A 20,215-nucleotide genomic window follows, 5' to 3' on the forward strand; every position below is an offset into this window, starting at 1 on the left:
AGGGTGAGGCAGGTACGAATAGAGGAAAGAGACGAGGGCCCGACGTCTCTGCCTTCCTTGGGTTGTTTTCTCGTAAGCTCGGTCAGTGTCGTTGCAGGGCAGGCGCGGCTTGAAGTTGCCTTCCTGGTACCGACTTACATATATCGTCTGGAATAGGAAAGCGCAGGGTGGACCGGACAAGCTGATGGAGGGTGATACAGGGCGGGCGAGCCGCTCCTTCCCTTCCACCCTTCCACCATCCATCCCAACCTACCTTACCTACCTCACTACCTGGGTACACTAGGTAAGTGCCCGCAATGCGGCTGCCTTCCATGCCGTCTCGCGACGGATCGAGACAACGCCTGGCCTGGCCCCAACAACACAGCACAATCTGGTCGTCGTTGGAACCAAATCTGCACCTGTCTCATTTTAGACGCAAAACACCTCCAGGCTCACAACAAACTGCGGATGCATGTGTATCTTCAGCAGCACCCGACCCGTCATTCTCTCGTTGACGCAACTGCACCGGCGGGCGCCACCTGGGCGAGATCTGCCCCATCCCAACCTGCAGTGCCGCCGCATCAACTCAAGCAGCCTCATCTCAATCAGGTCAGTACCTCGGGCACCACCTCTTGCCTCCCGGCTGCTCCAATTGCCCGCACATCTGAATCGAGGCGCTGCCGTGTATCAGATGCGCCTCCTGTCCTTCCCCAGATCTTGGATGCCGCTCAATCACAGTCACATGACCGACGTGTCACGCTTGCTCCAGCCACCCCTTGACAGCGTCAGATTCAACTTGTGGCTATTACAACCTACCTACCTCACACCTACGACTTACACGGAAGTGCAATGAGGGTTGCTGTCAGGCACTGTCACTGTAACAGTTAGCGCTCGTCGACTTAGCCAGCGCCAACCCATTTTGTTGCCTCCTCTCGGGCGGGCTTGGAACCCTCCACCCAACGATAGGGCATCCACGCCCTCGTTTGCATTCGTCCAACTGCGTTGTTTGCAATTCCGTCTTTACCGGACTCCAAAACGCCCATGGTCTACGTGGAAGTAAGCTTCTCACATTTTGTCAACAGCGACATTCCCTGTCTTAACCGATACACCAAAGCAGATCCCATGGGCGGGTGCCACAGTTGACCTCATCTCGCAGAGTAGCAAGCTTACGTCTATCATTATGATCCAACACCCTCTAATCTCGAACCTCAGCACCCAAAATCCTCAGCATCCCTGAGCGCACATCATTGGACGACCGCTAAATTGCTCCCGCCTGGCTCTACGGGTGGTTTCCAGGCGCCCTTCGGTCCCAATGCCTCGAGCTACCCACCCTATCCGTCACTCTGGTTAGCCATTCGAGCCTCGGAATCGATTGAATCGCTCCCATCTACGAAATAATTCCTGGCCACGCACAGCTGTTGATTGGTTGTGTATGCCTATACGCCGATGGTCAATTGTCCTCACCGCAGTGCGGTAAGATGCGGTCCTCCCTTCCTACCGGCCACAACGAACATGGGGTCCTGGCCATGGTTCGATGTTCGCCCTGGCGAGAGCCACACTCGGTGAAGTTGGGATGATTAGTTTCACACCATCTTGACCAAGCGAGAGCAGTGCCGGTCAAATGCCAGAAGGCCCTGCTGCACCACAGCTGACTGCCCAACCAGCGACCGGCCTCGAGATGATGTGACTTACTGGTCGGGGTGCAGACGCACCTTCACCGTTTGATACAGACTCCAACGCTGCACCTCGCTGCAAGAAGCAATTATCCGCCGCCATTGAGCAGCGTCAAATCAAGTGTCTTCGTCCTTGGGTGGAAATCTCTTCTCGCGACCCTCCCATCACCAAGAACAACGTTCATTTGCTGTTCTTCCACAACACACTTTACAAACCCCACATACGCGCCATCGCACGCGCAGGATTTGGCTTACACGTCGCCAAATCCTCGACAAACACCTTGGTTAATCTCTCCAACAACGGGATGCCAACCCGTCCCGCCTTGTCAATGACGCGGTCTCTTCCGCACCAAAGTTCACACCTGCTGTGGGGACCTTGCTTATCATAGATAGGCACAGAGGAAGTCCTGGTTGTGTTGAAGCTTGCTTGCCATCCCCCGTTTGCAGATAGACTCCACCACTAGCCATCTCAACAACGAGAGGCATTCTGGAGACCACGCCATATTGCACCTGAATGCTGACGGGCCTCCTCAAACCAAGGCCTTACGAAGGCTTGCCGAGATATTCAACTCGCTCTCCAGAACATCCGTACAACGCCGAAGGAAACCACCATCCAGGCTGGCTTTCAGCATTCCCGATTCCCATATCGACATGAAACCTACCTAGTCGAAGAGGGCCAATAATATTGCCTGTAGTTTTCCCATTGGAGTTGCAACCAACAAGGACAGGGTCGTGGCTTTCACAAACGGCAAACCTACACATACGCCTCTACCATCAACTATCACATATGACAGCCTCGGCTTGTTCAATGATACTGAGAAGACCAATCACCTCAACCATTCCTCGTGTGCTCCGCAGTTTGCAATTGTCATGTTGGAGTCGCTGTCGAATGTCACCGGAACGGCTCTAAACTTACTCCTACATAGGTTTTGGTCACCCGAGAACACCAACGCTATTTAGCAACAATCATAGCGTAATGGCCATAGGATCATGTCGGTGACAACCGAGGCCACGTTTTCTGCCACGCCAAGCTTTGCTCAACATTCAAAAATTGAGAACCCTGGCAGCAACAATACGCTGGCGTCGGCAGAATCTCAGCTGGCTTCGTTCCCGCCCGGAGCGCGAGAAACATCCTGATGGGGCTGGCCCCGTTCCGTTGGTAATTGCCCTTCACAGGGGCTGCTCCAGACAAGACCCGCCTCCTACTTGAGAGAGGCCCAAGCCCTCGCGTTAATAGGCTTCTCGAAGCCGGAGAAGATGCAGGCGAGAATGGATCCCAAATCCCTCCATGGCCATGTTCGCGGATCCGAAGCCAGCCCTTGCAAGGGCACTATTCCGCTATTGGGAGGACGGCATCTCCAACCCCACCATCAAAGCTCACACACAAAACCACAATGACAACGGCTGCATGGCCTCGGCGAAGCTAAGGGGTACAGAACACCAGGCGTATCCGGCGAAGTCCTCCTTAATGACCTGAATGAGACGATGGGCGAAGGACTTGTGCACCATGACGATACTGTCCGATCCACCACCTTGCCCCAGCAATTTCGATGTTGCGGGGATCTTCAGCCCGTTCGTGGCCTCACGGGTCGCACCCCCTGTCCGGCGCGCACATCTCGCCATTGCCTGATCCAACCGAATATTTTTGGCATGATGGGGGATCCACAGGGGAGCAAAGAAAACGTCTGAAGTCATGGCCGTCGTAACTGCCGTCCGTCTTTAATCAGGGCCAGGCAATTCGGCAACGTCAGGGGAACACACAGTTCTTCATGCGCTCGACACGAAGCGAACGACTTAGGCACATCGCCTATCCGTGTCGCTCTCCCTTTTGAAACCCTTGCCGCTGCTTGGCTTTATTCGGATGTCGGCGAGGCCAGAGTCGATCCCATTCGGACCAACTCGCTCTTCGTCGACACAGTCTGTCCTGATCCGAGGCTCATCTTTCTCCTGTCTGAACCATGAATTCTCGAGCCGAGAACAACATAGATTCCGGGGCAGTTAGTCACCGTCGGCACAATCAAGTTTACCAGGTTGCCATTGCCTTGTCAACCAAACTTCACTAGGGTTGAATCCCGGAATTGCGGTGTGCAATGTGCGCTGAACCCAATCCAAACCCTCGTCTAGACTCCCACCCCGGGAAAGAAAAAGTGATGATACCATGGATGGCTTTCTTCCGGTCGACTAACGCTTGACGGCTCGGCGCGTCACACTCTCTCGCCTTGCCACACTCCCTGCGAAGTAACGATGGCGAAAATCACCGATGATGTTGCACTTTTCTTTTCCAACTTCATTCGTGCCGCGCGTGCTCCTTGCCAAGGAATTTAGGTTATCCAAATGCTGTTGTTGGTATTGGGCATATTCTATCATAATCTACTTTTGCCATCTTGCGTGATGCCGTCGATGTACTTGGACCACGAAGAAGAGTCGGGACGCTTTCCCGCCCGTTACTGTGCGGTCTCCTGCGTAGTCGCCTCCGTGGTCGACTCAGATGCTGTGTCGGAAACCACCAAAGGTGTCGGAACCTCGACTATGGTTCCGGGACTAACGGGTTCCTCCTCCTCCTCCTCCTCCTCCTCCTCCTTCTCCTTCTGGATCGACGCTGTTCCGAGGCACTCTCCAACAGCAACCATCTCTTCGACCGGTGCAGCTCCCGTATCCTCCGTGGCAACCGTTGCGGTATCCGTAGCTTTTGGCTTGGTCCTCAGTGACTTCATTTCCAGGCCCTCGCTGTCACTTTCCCTTCTCTCGTGATCTTCAAACGAGAAGAGGTCTGATAGGTTGATGGCCAGGAAGGTCTTGGGAAGCTTAACCCTGCACACGGTTGTTAGCAAAGGAAGATCATTTAAGCGAGCACGCGGATAGGAGCAGCTCGCCACCACGGGAGGTTTGTGGTAACTTACTGGTTGAACTTGGCTCGTAGCGTGCGGATCACATGCATCCAGTCTGCGTGAGGTGTCAAGCTGCGACGCGGCGCGCAGCTGATGCTGTGCTTGCTGTCGAGCTGCACGTCCAGGGGGTCGTAGACGTGGCATCCTGGGCTGATGGTGATCCTGATGCTATACGCAAAAGTCTGCTCCTCCCCGCCTTCGGGGGCGTTGGAGGGCGTCTTGATCTCGGACTCGTACAGCTCGAAGCAGATCTGCGAGAGATAGTCAAGCTCGGGAATGGTGCTGCGCTTGATCTTCGTCTCGATGCCTCCTTCGAGAATGCAGTTGAGGAGGGTGTAAATGTGGGACTCCTTGGTGAAGTAGAAGAATGACTTTGCGTCATTGGATGCCTGCATTTCCTCCAAATCCTGGACAATCTCCTTGAGCAGCGGCAGCGACGTCAGGAGACCGATCTCCAGCTTTTCGCTATCAGAAATGCCGTACTCCTGTGGGCAGATAAAGTCGAAAAGAACCTTGGCGAGCTGATAGAGCTCCCGCAGCGGCTCGAACCGGGCATCCGTCTTGGCCTTGGTCTGGGTGGTGCCCTTGTACAGATGAAAGTATTGCTCGGGAGCGGCCTGCTCACCGTTGTGTCGTAAGCCATTCAGGAACGAACGACGGCGGAAGATGCGTCTGACGGAAGTCGAGCTCTTGCTCGCCTCACTCTTGTTATCCGCCTTGTCACTCGATCCCGAAAACTCCCGCTTGTCCTCTCTGGAGTCGAAGGACGCCTTCCCTTCCTCCGAAGTCTTTTCCGTGGCCTTGGTATCCTTGTCTTTGACGCCACCGTATTCTTCCTCTAGCATAGCTTTAGGCGGCGTGAAGACCCATTCCAGGAATTGCCGATTATGCAGAGCATCGAACTTCATCGTATCGTAAAGCTCGGAAATCTTGCTAGGATCGACCTTTTCTCCGTCACAAAACTCCGCGAAAAGCTTCTCCCAACGCTCCCGGAAAAGCTCCGCGTCTTCACCACAGCACCAACGCGTTTGAATGGTGTTGATCGCATTGGCTTGGGACAATGACGACGACGTTGAGCTAACGGATGTCGACACGTCTCCATTGTGCTTCTCAGTGCCAGGGTTGGTGATGTGGGTATTGAGCGAAGCAACAGCGCTACCGTTGTTGAGCTTTGCGTAGTTGTGATGCATCACCCGACGATGGAAATTCATCAATTGGACCACACGGGTCTGTACCTCTGAAGGCTCTGGCATCTTGTCGGGCCAGGCAAATTGAGACGGTCTCTCGTTGCCCTTGCGCAATAGACCCTTCAGCTTCTTCTTCACCTTGTCCATTTCATCCTTGGCAGCGTTGGAGTCATCGAGAAGGTCCTTGCGAATGGTAATAAAGTCCTCAGGAAGATCTTTTCGATCCAAGAAGGAAGACGCCCAGATCTGTGCGCTAGTGGTGACACGACGCTCAGAACTGCTGAAAACATGAACCTCGTCGAGAACATCTCTGTTGAGCAGATTGAAGTCATTGCGCATGTTCTCACCCAGTTCCTGTGCTTGGTATCGTGCGGAGTGAGTCGGCTCGCCGCCCCATTTGACGATGAGCTGGAGTTTATCCAGAACAAGACTCTCTTCCGCCGCAGTGATGCGCGACATGGTAACACCAGAGAGTGAATCGTGTCTTTTCGGCGCTTTCCGCGACGGAGAAGAGTTATCCGCCTTTGAAGCGCTGTCCTCGACTTCGGACTTTTCTGCGAAGTCGGTCTCAACGCCTTCTTTCAGTACCTGGTTGAGCTCGTCTCCAGAAGAAACTGCGACGTCTTCAGTCTTCTTCTTGCGGAACATGGGTTTGATCTGAACTTTTGTGCCCGCCCAGCCACCCTTCTTGACCAAAACATTACGGAGGGACTTCAGCTTTTGACGATCCTCAACACCGGCCCTCATTGCAACGTCGACAGCTTGCAAGACGCTCGCCAAGGCCGCCTCGCCAATAAGAAGGACTTCCTCCTGATGTCCTTTCAGCAGCTCGATAAAAGGCTCTGTGTGGAAAGTGAACTTGTACTTTTGCTTCGGGGTACGGTCAGCATGGCGTATAACCGACACAATACCCTTGAGCTTCCAGGAATGCTTCGGCGGTGGCGGAGCCGGCGCCTCTTCGGGTGGTGCGGGAACCTCGCCTTGCAGTGAGGGTGTGGCAGAGGGCGTTGCGGATGCTGTGGCGGACGGGACGCTTGCAACAGCCGGGTCTACGATTGGAGGCGGAGGCGGAAGTGTTGGGCTGGTGCAGGAGCTGGTGACTGTCGATGCCAAAGTACTGTCTGCTTTTGGTTGAGGGGTGCTCGTGGGTATAGGTTTGGGCTCTGTTGGCTTCTCGGAGGCAGTCGACATGTTGCTCAGAGACTTGTTCTGGGTGGGCGGCGCGGATGCTGGCTGCGATTCCTTCTCCTTGCCTCGCGAAGCTAACGGATCTGTGATTTCCGAAGGGGACGGAGAAGGTGCAGGAGAAGTGACGCCGCCTCTTCTGAGTCTCTCCTTGACAAAGACCTCCTTTAGAATGCTGGCACAATGTTCGTAGTAATCGTCATTGTCCTTGACGAAACTCCAACCATTGACGTCGATCACGTAACTCTTTCCTCCGGCTCTCAGGAAGTCAAACCCACAAACTCGCTGGCCAAAAGAGGTGGAAATCTTGCTGGCGATTTCCTTCTCTTCGGCGTTGAGACCGGTAACATACCGAAGCTCCTTGCCATGTGTGTTACGTCTCACAACGCCATCAACAACAGGGGATTTTCTCGTTTCGGCGTGGCAGTAGTTGGGCCCAACAGTGTAGGCTTTGACGTCTTCAGCGTTATCAACCCGCATAAACTTTTCGTAGATGTAGCTATTCTCTGGCTCAAGAATAGCACGAGGAACGTTCAACTCCGGGTCGTATTCAGAACTCTTGTTGCCAATCTTGCGGAAAAGCCTGCGGGCACCACCTCCTGTCGCTTTGGGAAAGTAGATGATGATATTGTGGTCCTCACCACTCACAGGCTTCTCGACAAATGGCTTCTTGAGTAGAGCACCGTCGACGCTAAGAATGTCGCCATCGTCCAGCAATTCAACCTTCCGAGGCAAACGGTTGTAGCCCAGTTCCTCAGCGTCCAAGGTAATACCCGTAATATCTTTGATGTGCTTGGCCGTGTCTGGGGTGAGTATTGTAGGCCCACCATCGCGGTTCACCTCAATTCGCTTCGGGGTTGGCACATTGATGCGGTCCAGGATGTTCAGGCAGAGACGACGATCCCAGAGGATCTTTTGCATGGGAACATCGTTGACGCAGAACGGCTTTCTGGTCTTGACATAGGCGATAGCCTTATCCAGTGGGAAGCCATCCGAGTAGAAGGAGATCAAATAATCGCTGTGAGAGTTTAGTGAAAGCACTACCCAAAAAAAAAAAAAAAATCCCAAGTGTTTGGGCGCGATTGAAATGGCCATGGCCGTTGAACGGGCCTGCTGTCGTCTGGAACGGAGCTATGCTGTTTCGGCTCACCGAGCCTTACGATGCGGGAGGGCATACGGATTACTTACCAAATGGGCCAATTTTCAACCTCTGTACGAAAAACAATGTCAGCACAGTCCTCGTTTGAATTTCGTGGGTCTCCCTCTCTGCGCAATTTCTTTTGCTGGTGTTTTCCCGTCTCTTTCGTCCAGTGTATTTTCTTGCTTCCGTCCCAAACCCTCCCCCACATTTTCCAGTCCAGGGTATTGCTCTTACCTTCGTCCAAGATGACTTTATCGCCAAATACCACCACATCGAACTCGCGATTCGCAATAAGGCGGTTAAGAATGTTCCTGCTGGGTTTGCTCCGAGCCTTGACGTCCAACGCGCATACTCCAATGACACCCCAGGGAGCTGGCTTGACTGCAGGTGTATTAGAGTTTGTCGGAACACGTTGACGTGGCGCGCTTGTTTCTCTTGACTGACCCTCTTCTTTCTCCTTTCCGTTGTGATAGGGTCCTCGGTCGCTGCTGGGGCTGTGGCTACTGGCGCCCGTGCTTCCACTGAACCTCCGCTTGTTTCTACTGCGGGATCGGGTAGGCTGGGGACGGTGGTCACGATGAGGACGCTTAATCAGCTCGTGGTGGTTGTGATTGTGGTTTTCGCGCGCCGTGAGGTTGTGCGTGCCCGATGTTGCGGTGGTGCCATTCTGTGCAGTGGACGAGGTGGTAACGGTGACGTTGGAGACCTCGGCGCCTGGCTGGGAGGCGTTCGTGACAGGCTTGCCGGATGACATGATTCCAGAAACCGAACGAGGAGCGCCGCCGTCAGAGCCGTTGGTAGAGGCGGCCGAAGATTGTGACTGGACTTGGCCAGGTGCAGATGAGGAAACGACGCCACGAGCCGAGGCCAGCGAGTATACAGAGAAAACGCTGGAGACGGAAGCGCGCTTATTGGGCTCCGATTCGGAAGAAAAAGAATTGCGGGTTGTGAGGGCGGGCTCGGGGAGGGGACGATATGGGGCGGTGGGATCTTGCTGGTGGCCGGGTCCAGCCATGAGGCGTGGGGTATCGGTTTGTTCGTCGGCGTCGGCGAACTGCAGGGCGGAGTCGCTCCAGGCCTCGAGAGAGTTGTTGGATTCGCGACGGCTGCGGCAGAGAGAGGATCGAGGACTCTTTAAGGGAACAGAAGAAGGCGGGGGCATGGAGAGGCTGGCGGTTGCGGAGTGGGCGTCGCTTGTTCCTGGCTCAGCATGTCGGCTCTTCCTGCTGGCGGAAGAGGGGAGGTTGAGCGAGTGGGAGACAGAACGGCCGGGTCTGGATCGCAGAGGTAGGTCGGCAGAGGTGGACGTGTTGTTTACCGAGGAGTAGGAAGGCGACGAGGGCGGCTGTCCGAGAGGAGAGGCAGGCGTGGCAGCTGGAGAAGCAGGAGCAGCAAAGGAGCGAGCGCTATCTACAGATCGCCGGGTGTTAAAATTTGGTCGGTCCATGTTTCCAGCAGAGAAGCGACAAGATCAGACAGGACAGGCAGGATGGGGGTTGTTGCTGACTCGAGAGTTCTCGATTTTTGGACGCTAGAACCTTGCTGATTTTGCGTGCGTGGGCTTGAACTCTTTGTCCCGCGTGGCCGATACAATGCGGCGACCCGGGCTGTAGCGTCGAATTGACGATGACCCGGGGAGGTTTTAAAGCGCGACGAAGGTTCCTCGTGGGGTGATGAAGTCAGTGGCTCCTGGCAGGTTTTCCTGCAAGGACGTTGGCCAGTAGGAAAAGTTGGAGTTGGAGAAGAAAGAGGTAAGCAATTGGGGTTCGAGGGCGTGCGGTTGCAGTTGCAGTTGCCGTCGCATGGTTGTTGGAGGTGCAGTGAGTGACAGCAGGGAGAGGGAGCGACCAGTCACCCGGAATTCCCCTTTCATTGGGCAGCAAAGGGAAGACGGAATTGCAACAGGGACCCTGCCTTGTCCTTCAGCTCAGCTCAGCTTGCCCAGGTTTATCATTATCAGGCCGAGGTAATACCCCATGTATCTTCCATTGCAAGAGGCGAGGACGACGATATCCTGCTGCGAACGTGATACACCCACTGATTAAGACCTTGCCGCCACAGAAAAGGCAGCACCCGCCGCCCACGAATGCCAGCAGACGTGGAGGCCATTCTAGAAGCTGGCTGCCAAGATGGGAGGGCACACACGCACACTGAAAAACATGCAGCAAGGAGGGGCAGGGGCAATGGGAAAAAGTTCTAGACGTCGCAAAGACCACGCTGCAAGACCAAGGATGACGTTGGTCAAAACGACGCTTGTACCTAAGACACTTACTTGCTTAGCGCTTCCGGCAGCCAGCGCCCGACAACACGAACTGCTTGTTAGGTCGGGTATGCATAGTACCTGCGCTTTCCGGCGAATGGCAGTGCCGAACGCAGCGTTTGACACCTGCACTTCCATTGACGGTGCGGGTGCCTTTTGCAATTCGCTTTCCTAGTCGCCTTCAGCTTGTCCAAAGACTGGACGAAATGACACCAAGCCTTGCGAAATGCATACCGTCGAGGCCACGGCGCAGCTGCTTAGTTACCATCTGAAGATTGTTGCTAGCATTCAATGGCCAGTGCCAATTGAGCTGGAAAAAGTCGTCAGTATCAGGGGCAGTCGTTTCTGTTACTACATGGAATATCAATCCGTGCCAGGATAGCTTCACCGAGTGAGTCTTCACCGCCAATCAAGCTGCCAATGCCTCCTTACTGCAGCCAGGCGCTGAATACAGACTGGCCCGACAGAGCACAGTGTTCAGTCTCTTGGACTCTCGGAGCCATGCACCGTCAGCCTTTCAAGATTTGAACACTGAATATCACCGGTGATTTAAAACCGTGGCATCAGTCCCTAAGGATTAATCCTGCGATGGTAACCCAGTTCTGCGGAATAGCTCCGGTATCCGGCCCCAGCAAGCTGGCGGGGGCGGGGTGGCCCGGCTGAAAGTCGGCAAAACCACCCCTTGCACCTGATAAGATAAGGATCGAAAAAAGTGCTCGGCCGCGACTGGAGATTTTTTCGACGTGCTCGACGACCGCATCCTGGAGCTCCGTGTCCAAGTAACGTGTAGTTCCACAGCCGCAATGCCTCATTCGGAGCCAGCAGAAGGACCTCTGGTCAAGCGGCAAAAGCGCGATGTCGCTCCCAAGGCCTCCTCGGCTTTGCGCCAGTCCTCACGCATCTTCGCTCCCTTCCGCGTGAGTCCTCTTCGTCGCCGTCGTCGTCGCGACCACCGCCATCCCGTCAATTCCGTCTCCAACTGACTCTCATTGCCCTAGACCGTTGGCCTGGTGTCTCCCACAAACACGCCGTTTACCTCGATTCCCATGGGAAAGACGACTTTCCAAATCACCACCTCTGTCGGCCGAGCCTTGCAGACATACGACCTCAAGAGAGGTCTCAACCTGATTTTCGTCACTCGCCCCCAGACCCCCGCCGATATTACCGCTACGCTCGCTTGGAAGGACAAGGTTTTCGCAGCTTGGGGCGATGGAAGGACCGGCGAGAAGCAGGGTCTTTGGGCCTACAAGCGAGGCAAGAAGGTCGACGAGCTCGAGGTTCCTGCCGACCTGAACGAGCCCATCCAGAAGATCCTGATCTTCGGCTCGTGGATTGTTGGATGCGCCTTGACGAGGCTCGAGATTTGGAAGTCGGAAACCATGGAGCACTACACTACCCTCCACACCATGGCCAGCGCCAACGGTGGCAACGAAATCACAGGCGGCGTCACCAACATGCCCACGTATCTGAACAAAGTCTTCGTTGGCCGAAAGGACGGCTGGGTCGAGATCTGGAACGTCAGCACCGGCAAACTGATCTACACTGTTGTTCCTCCTAGCCCGGAATGCGGTGCCGTCACCTGCCTCGAGCCTTCTCCTGCGCTGTCTCTCCTTGCGATCGCCTACGCCAATGGTACGTTGGTCATCCAGAACATCCTGACCGACAAGCCCATCATTCAGCTCAAGGCTGGTCATGAAGACGAGCCGGTCACGTCAATCTCCTTCAGAACCGACGGCATGGGAGCAGGCCATGACGGCAGGAAAGACGGTGTCATGGCTACTGCGACGGCCGCGACTGGAGACGTCACATTCTGGGATCTGAACAACGGAGGCCGTGTCATGGGTGTCTTGCGGAGCGCCCACAACCCGCCATCTGAGGACGGACCTCTGGTTCGTGGAGGCATCAGCAAGATCGAGTTCCTGCCCGGCCAGCCGGTTGTTGTCACCAGCGGACGCGACAACGCTCTGAAGACCTGGATCTTCGACGAGACACCCTTCTCGGCCGTTCCCCGCATCTTGCACCAACGCAGCGGACACGCCGCTCCCGTCAAGTGTTTGCAGTTCTTGCCCTCCGACTTTGACGGCGCCGACGCCGGCAACAAGTGGCTCCTCAGTGGTGGTCAGGATCGCAGTCTATGGGGCTGGAGTATGCGTCGCGACGGCCAAAGCACCGAGCTCAGCCAAGGAAATATCCGAAAGCAGGCGAAGAAGGCCGGTATCCTGTCTTCAAAGGCTCTTGCGCGGGGACCCACTACGACTCTCGAGGACCTCAAGGCTCCTGAGATCACGGCCATCGCCAGCTCACTGAACCGCGACGGTGGCATCGGTGCCTTGCCCGGCAACCACCCGATCTGGCAGAAGCGCAGGGATAACAAGAAGCAGCAGGATGCTGAGGTCAGTGGCATGACCGGCTGGGAGAGTGTTGTTACCGCACACAAGGATGACGCCTGGGCGCGTACCTGGTTCTGGGGTCGCAAGAAGGCTGGCCGTTGGGCATTCCCTACAGGCGACGGTTCCAACGTGTCCACTATCGCGATGAGCCCGTGTGGCACCTTTGCTTTGGTCGGTTCAGTGGAGGGTGGTGTCGACATGTACAACCTGCAGTCTGGACTTCACCGCCAGCGGTTCCCGTCCAAGCTCACTCCTGCACAGGCCAGGCAGATGAAGTTGCAGCAACTGAAGCAGGCGGACAACATTGTCCAGCTTCAGACCGAGGCGGACAGCGGTTTCGCCCCCGGCACCGGCAGGCATACGAAGGCCGTGACCGGCATCGTCGTCGACAGTCTGAACAAGAACGTCATCACGTGCTCGCTGGACGGCAAGGTCAAGTTCTGGGACTTCCTCACAGGCAAGCTGCTGCACCAAATCAACTGGGCCCCGATGGCCGCCATCACGGGGTGCAGGTACCACGCCGCGAACGATCTCATGGCCTTCGCCTGCGACGACAACTCCGTCCGCGTCGTCGACCTCGAGACCAAGAGAACCATCAGAGAGTTCTGGGGCTGCCAGGGTACCGTCAACGACTTCTGCTTCTCCAACGACGGCCGCTGGATCATCGCGGCCTCCCAGGACTGCGTCGTCAGGATATGGGACCTCCCGACCAGCCACCTCATCGACGCCATCCGCCTCGAGAAACCCTGCACCGCGCTCGCCATGTCTTCCTCCGGCGAGTACCTCGCCGCCACGGTCGAGAACGAGCTCGGCGTCGCCATCTGGACCAACAAGTCGCTCTTCACACACGTCCCGACGCGCCAGATCTCGGACAAGGAGGCCGCAGTGCTCTCCGGTCCCACAACGTCCGGCGAAGGCAACGAGGGTCTGTTGGAGGCCGCCTTCGAGGACGACGCTGGCGCTGAGGACGAGACGGTCGTCGCGCCCAGCGTCGACCAGCTCAGCGCCGATCTCACGACGCTCAGTCTGGTGCCCAAGAGCCGCTGGCAGACCCTGCTCCATCTGGACCTCATCAAGCAGCGCAACAAGCCGACAGAGGCGCCCAAGGCCCCGGAAAAGGCACCCTTCTTCTTGCCGTCCGTCGGCGCTGGCAAGCAGGCTACCAACCAGATCGAGGGCGCCGCCCCTGACGCCGAGGGCGCGGAATCAAAATCGCGCATCACCAAGCTGGAACGCGGCCGGCTGCAGGAAGTATTTACCAGCAAGCTGATTGACGGTGCCGCTTCAGGCGACTGTAAGACTTCCCCTTTCTGACCTGTCAGGACACGGATCCAACTAATTTTGTCACAGTTGACGACTTCATCACCCACCTCAAGACCCTCTCCCCCTCCACAGCCGATCTCGAGCTCCGCTCCCTCAGCCCTGAGGACGGTGGCCTCCTGAACTTCATCCGCGCGCTGACGAGTCGCCTCGCGGCTCGTCGCGACTACGAGCTGGTGCAGGCGTGGATGACGGTGTTTTTGAGGCTGCACTTCGACTTGGTCATGGCCGACCCTGAGCTGCTCGAGGCACTGGGCGAGTGGAAGGCTCTGCAGGAGAAGGAGGCTGGTCGTCTTGATGACCTTGTTGGGTACTGCAGCGGTGTTGTTTCCTTCCTCAGGAGTCCCAGGACATGAGGTGGTCAAATGTGTACATGAGGTGGGGGAATAACGAGGGGCGGAAATAGATCGAAGAGGAGGAGCGGGAGGGCAGAGCGTGTGTGCTGATAGGCATGCTTTTTAATTGAATACCCAGAGAGTTCCAAGGGCATTGTCTTCATCCTCGTGAAAGTCGTCTTCGCAAACGCGTTTGACTTGGCTACGCTGACGGGCCCTCAACATATTGTCTTTTCGATTTCAACTATTTTCAACTATGTTACACTTCCAGCACCCACCTCACCCATCCTTTTCAACCAATCTACAGCAAAGCTATCAAGGCAATAAGAGAAGCCACAGTGACGGCAAACGCAGCTCTGCTAATCTCCGCTGTGCTCGACGCGCCGTTGGGGTTACCTGAGGCAGACGGAGTAGCTCCAGTGGTACCAGTGCCGCTGCCACCGCCGCTTCCACCACTGGCACCGCCGCCGCTCGCACCTCCCGTACTCGTCTGGCTCGACCAGTACGTCTGATTCCACTCCTGGTACGACAAGCTCGAGTTCAGCCTTAGGACTGGGTCCGTATCATCGGCTGTCACCTGCGCCGTCGACATCATCCCGTTCCAGCAGTGCTTCGCGAAGCAGTCCTGGCACTGCTGCGGCAGCGCCAGGCCAAGCCGCGTGAGACTGCCGCGGATGGTCGCGCAGGCGAGGCAGGCGGGCCAGGCGGCGTCGATGGTGCCGTTGCCGTAGGTCGCGAGCTGGAAGGCGTTGTCGACGGTGAGGTCGAACTCGTTGTCCGTGAAGGAGGATTTGGTGTACGTGTAGTTGATGTAGCCGGACCAGGGGGAGTTGGGCAGGTAAAGGACCAGCGGGTTCGGGGCCGTGTCGTTGCAGCCGAAGAAGGTGGGCTGTCTGGTCATGTTCATGGTGATGAGGGTGTTGACGTCGGGGACCTTGGGGAAGGGGATGTTGCCCTGGGCGGCGGACTGGGCGGAGTTGACGAGGTTCGTGCCGTTGACCCAGTTGTACATGAGCGCGTCGGAGGAGGCCTCGTAGACGATGACGAGGTCGACTTGACGTTCAGGGATGATGAGCGGTCGGATTGGGTTGGTCTCGCCCGCCATGCTTCCATCAAGCTGTGTTTGTTAGATTACTGCCAGTGCTAAGTCTCTCAAGGATTGACATTGACATACCAGAAGAAGGTTATCAACGTTCTGCATGGCTGGGTTCATGTTCTCGAAGGGGTTCGGGTAGGTAGCCCATAGCGAGTCGTTGAACGACTGGTTGAAGTTTTGGGCGGTATTGATGACAAGCTGAACTTCGCCGTTCTCCTCCTTTCCAGGAGGCACTGTGATGTTGATCGAAGCCGTCTGTATGCTCTCCAGCTCTCGCTTGGCAAAAGTCGGGACGCCGTACCAGTCATCAATGAACCAGGCATCAAAAGCATCGGCCGTAGACCCCTGCAGGAAGGTGTATTTATCGAAGCCCATCACGCACTCGCTGCTGTTCTGCGCCGTTCCGTTCGACATGGACGTGCCGAGGTACATGGTAGGCATGAACGCCTGCACTCTGCCACCGCGCCAGCTTCCGAACTCGAACGGGGTGACTTCGTAAGAAGTGAGATTGAAGCCATTGGTGGTGTTGCGGCCGGGCCACATGATGTTCTGGATGCTCGGCGACTGGCCTGGGATGACCTCGGAGAGGGCAAGGATGGGCATCGGCGCTTCTCCGCGGGAGAAGACGGTGTTCTGAGCCGTGAGATCGGAGAAATTGCCGTACGTCTTGTTCTCTGGGAGATAGACGGCCCAGAACTTTCCAAAGGCATCAGCAACAGAGACGGGGAGGCCTTGCTCCGCCTTCGCACCCATGTCCTCGAAGATGTCTTGGAGGTATTGGTCCTGGTTGCCATCCTTGCCTGTGGTGTAGTCGACGGTAAAGTTGATCGCCTTTCTGAGGTCTGCGACAGAAACGAAGTCATTGGCGGCACTGGTAGTTATACGTCAGTCACAGTTGTGATGGTAGGAGTAAGAGGCCTCACAGTGTGGCGACGGTAAGAGCTCCTCCTCCGCTGAGTCCAGTGATGTAAGACAGGACCTGCGTCAAGCCACCAGTTTTGGCCTGCACCGCAGCTGGGTTGCGAGCGTCAAAGGCCTGCCAGATGCCGAGACCGCCGACGCCCGACTGCGTGCCTCCTCCCGAGACGGAGAGGCCGACAACAGGGTAGCTGGTGGTGTTGAGCTTCTGGATGTAGTCCTGGACGTTGAAGCCGTCGATGTTGGCCAACGTCAGGTAGCTGCTCAGTGCCGGGATGACCTTTTCACCGCGGGTCACCTTCCACGACGACTCCGGCTTTGAAAGTCCCTGATCTATGTGAGAATATGTGTCGCCTTCACGCACGAATAACGTACTTCTGAAGCAGCTCTCACTCGCAGGCCGTCAGGACACTGGCTGTAGACGGGCGCGTACGGGTCCTGCTGGGAATCGTCGTCCTGAGCGCAGGCCAGTGCTGCGCCGAGCAGGACGCTCGGGAGGAGACGGCGGTTCGATGTGAGATACATGCTGAGCAGTCTTTCCCAAGCTGTCAAAGTACAGGCACAGGTGGAACGAGGCAGCTTTTCTCCCTTCTCTGGGGATGGCCTCTGGTTTTATCCCTCCATCTTGAGAACTTCAGCTGCGTTCGTGTGTTGCAAAAGCTTGCTCGGAGGCACTGCCCAGCAGCATGCGGGGAAGTTTCGGGGAAGTTTGCTACAGCTCTGACGAAGACGGCTAGACGGAGATCTGGTGGTGAGAGGCGCATTCTCGGAGCCCTCGCCGGAGCCTTGATCTTTGTGGAACTTGGGGGCTGAAGCTTGTCCCCTGCGAGCTGTCAGATCTGGGGCTGAACGCGAGTGCGCCGGCCCAATGAGACCGTCGACGTTGGCCGGATCGAGCTAGGTTGCACAGAGCCCATCGCATGTCATTGGGAAAGGAATCCCTTGAACCCTTACTTTGCAAGCAAGTAGGTGTTAGAGTAAGGCGATAGCTCATGAGAACATATCTCAAGCACCTTGGTTAACGATGGGCTGCAGTCGATTTCAGCTGAGAAGTGACGTTGCAATTGGCAGGTTGAGGCATGCAAGACGGAGAAATGTGGTTACTGGGAGAAGCTGACACATGCAGGTTGGGTTCGACAGGAGCATGCCTTTCGAGCTCTTGCTGTTCTTCGCGGGAGCTAGTGCTGAGCGTCCGATCGACGATCTCGGTTCATTCCTGCCAGCCACTCCTAGGATATCGTTCCTGGAACTAGAGCTGACAAGCCAAAGCCCCCGACTGTATTGATGATTGCTTTAAAAGAGTGGTTTTGGTGTGCTTTTAGAGAGTTGCTGTGGCTGCAGCGAGGTTCTGTTTCCACGCCTGCGGGGTTGCGTGCTGTTGCATGCGTCGATGGCTGCTGTGGCTTGGTCGCATCAAATTCCTGGAATGCGCCCAACTGATATGGCTTATTTTGATGCAGACGGGCAAGAATGACCCATGCCGTCCTAGAAACTGAGAAGAATTGTATTTTCCATTTGTGTTTTTCATTCGCTGAGAATCGACTATGGCCCGCGGTTCGCATTGGTGGTTATGCAGAAGCAGGGTTCCGTGTACGTCCGTCCGTCCCCAATGTAAACTCGTCAGCGGCATAGGCAACTCAATGACTGGTGTCCGCTTCGTCCGATGTCTGATTGACATGCCAAGATATGAGAATGCAGCCTACGACTCGTTTATCGCTCGAAATCGTTCATCCCCTACAGTCCCAAGTCGTAGCTTGACATGTGTCTTTGGAAGGGTGAATTGACTCCAGAAACGACGGCACTTTCCCGTCCTTTGGCACCAAGCTACTTTCGGACCCACTTTTGATGACAAGGCCCCACTTGCGCCATTTCTGCCGCATTCATGTACACGTTGCGCACTCAAATTGTCACAACAAATCCTGGTCACCAACAGTCCAGGATTCGGGCCTCGTGGCGCAACGGTAGCGCGTTCGACTCCAGATCGAAAGGTTATCCGTTCAAATCGGGTCGGGGTCACTTCTTTTGCCTTTTGAAGAGGTTGTAGATGTTTCTTTTTGCTCTCGGAGTGTATTGAGATGTTGTTGTTGACAGACAGGATTGGGTGAGCGGTTTTTGCGGCTGCGGGGTGAATGCACGGTAGGACAAGCCAGCTGAGTGCTCAGAACGTTCGAGACATGCTACTCGGCTGAAATCAAGTTGCTGGCTCTCTTTTTCGAGACGAGAGTGTTGATTCTTGTCGGTGTATCGTACGTTGTTTGGCCTGATGCCTCGCCTGTGAATTGCCTGTGGCGAGGGCAACGACTGGTCTAGGCTTTCAATGATGGTCTTTCCAGCATAGAAAACCACTCTGAGCTTTCGCGGACTCTTGTGTGTTAATATATCGTAGCGGATACCATGGTGAAATTGTGCACGATGGTCTTGTTGTATGTCGACTGACAGGTTTCCACTTGAGGAAGGCACTACCTTAACTACCCTTAGGACCTTCACCATAGACAGCATCCGCGGGACAGGGAAACCATTGCAATTGCAGATATTTTCGTGTCTATTCGTCATCAACGTCTCGTTCATGAAGCATCTAATGTCTACTCTTTAAGTCTACTGTATCATCTTGGCCACTCTTTTGGCCTTTCCCTCTCTAGTTGAAGTTCTCCCGGAACACACCCAACGCCACGGCCTTCCTCCGCAACGTCGACTTCGCATGACCGTTGACCCCCTCTACCGGCCCCCTCTCAAACGTGAACACCTCTTTGACGCCAAGGCTCTCGAGATAGTCCAGGTTGCGCTTGTAATTCGTCGCGACCTGAGCGATGCCGTGGCTGTCGTCAGAGAACGTGAACTCACCCCCCATCTCGAGCCATTTCTGCAAAATTCAAGTCAGTAAACCTCCACCCAAACACAACCCCGGATAAGCAGCACTCACCTCAGCAATGATCCGACAAGGATACGGCTCCGCAAGACCCTTCCTCAACGCGCTGCTGTTACACTCCAACAAGCCCCCGTACCCTTTCACCACCTCCAGATTCCTCACGACCCTCTCCCACACGCCTCTCCACTTCCTCACATCCCGCGCGGGGTCCTCGCTCATCAGACGGATCAGGTCAAAGTGGCCAACCACCTTGGGCTCCAGCGCCGTGAGCATCTCGTGCTGCTGGTCGTAGTACCGCTCATACATGCGCTCCTCGCACCCGCCGGCCGTGTTCATCGCGTCGACGTACATCTCGCGCGAGTAGTCGATCGGCACCGCGTTGACGTGATGCAGCGAGCCTATGAAATAATCCACCGCCGGGTGCGCCGCGAGTGACCTGATAAAAGGCCCGTATGCGGGGCGGTACCACTCGCCCTCGAAGCCGATGAGCAGGTCGATCTGGCCCGCGTACTTCTCGCGCAGGCGCTGCGCCTCGGCGAGGTAAGCGTCGTGGCGCGGGGCGAGGACCGCGAGCGCCGCGGCCGGGTCGCCCTCCTCGAGCTCTTCCGGGTAGAGGTCCGCCGTCTCGAGGCGCGGCATGTGCTCCGTCATGCCCATGGTCTTGTAGCCGATGCTGATGGCGTGCTGGATGATGGACTCGAGCTGGTCCTTGGCGTGGCCGGGGCAGAACTGCCCCGAGTGGGAGTGCATCGTGAACGCCATATTGTCGGCTCTGGAGGGGGTGTTGGTGTTGTGTGTAAGTCAAGACCACGACGGATGCTACGTTGAGGTGTGAGATGAGATGAACCGGAGGGCGGCCGAGGTGAATGAGTCAAGGGTATGACGTCTGCAAGTCTGCGAGACACAGTTGGGGTAAAAAGAAGTCAAGGGGGACAAAGATTTCAACTGAGAAGAACCGCAGACAAGTCTATCAAGCT

The 20,215-nt window shown here is 56.0% G+C and overlaps 5 protein-coding genes across 5 annotated transcripts; 2 read left to right on the forward strand and 3 right to left on the reverse strand.

Moving 5' to 3' along the window:
* Positions 1-4,096: 4,096 nt before the first annotated feature.
* On the reverse strand, positions 4,097-9,500 carry GCG54_00013312 (Inositol hexakisphosphate and diphosphoinositol-pentakisphosphate kinase; the record flags this gene model as incomplete). Its single annotated transcript, XM_045413169.1, has 3 exons — positions 4,097-4,463; positions 4,553-7,930; positions 8,260-9,500. 3 exons carry the CDS (start codon positions 9,498-9,500, stop codon positions 4,097-4,099), a joined length of 4,986 nt encoding a protein of 1,661 aa, XP_045262365.1.
* A 1,616-nt stretch (positions 9,501-11,116) lies between these two features.
* GCG54_00013313 (U3 small nucleolar RNA-associated protein 21-like) lies at positions 11,117-14,379 on the forward strand (the record flags this gene model as incomplete). Its single annotated transcript, XM_045413170.1, has 3 exons — positions 11,117-11,230; positions 11,312-13,997; positions 14,054-14,379. The coding sequence occupies 3 exons, from the start codon at positions 11,117-11,119 to the stop codon at positions 14,377-14,379; spliced, it is 3,126 nt and encodes a 1,041-aa protein (XP_045262366.1).
* Positions 14,380-14,659: 280 nt separating this feature from the next.
* Positions 14,660-16,897, reverse strand: GCG54_00013314 (Lysophospholipase 3; the record flags this gene model as incomplete). Its single annotated transcript, XM_045413171.1, has 4 exons — positions 14,660-15,475; positions 15,533-16,325; positions 16,378-16,700; positions 16,748-16,897. The coding sequence occupies 4 exons, from the start codon at positions 16,895-16,897 to the stop codon at positions 14,660-14,662; spliced, it is 2,082 nt and encodes a 693-aa protein (XP_045262367.1).
* Positions 16,898-18,254: 1,357 nt separating this feature from the next.
* Positions 18,255-18,416, forward strand: GCG54_00013315 (uncharacterized protein; the record flags this gene model as incomplete). Its single annotated transcript, XM_045413172.1, has 1 exon — positions 18,255-18,416. The coding sequence occupies one exon, from the start codon at positions 18,255-18,257 to the stop codon at positions 18,414-18,416; it is 162 nt and encodes a 53-aa protein (XP_045262368.1).
* Positions 18,417-19,007: 591 nt separating this feature from the next.
* GCG54_00013316 (putative histidinol-phosphatase) lies at positions 19,008-20,000 on the reverse strand (the record flags this gene model as incomplete). Its single annotated transcript, XM_045413173.1, has 2 exons — positions 19,008-19,232; positions 19,293-20,000. The coding sequence occupies 2 exons, from the start codon at positions 19,998-20,000 to the stop codon at positions 19,008-19,010; spliced, it is 933 nt and encodes a 310-aa protein (XP_045262369.1).
* Between the last annotated feature and the right edge of the window lie 215 nt (positions 20,001-20,215).

This window comes from Colletotrichum gloeosporioides (genome assembly GCF_011800055.1).
Source record: "Colletotrichum gloeosporioides strain Lc1 chromosome Unknown consensus_55, whole genome shotgun sequence".
NCBI classification, from domain to species: domain Eukaryota; kingdom Fungi; phylum Ascomycota; class Sordariomycetes; order Glomerellales; family Glomerellaceae; genus Colletotrichum; species Colletotrichum gloeosporioides.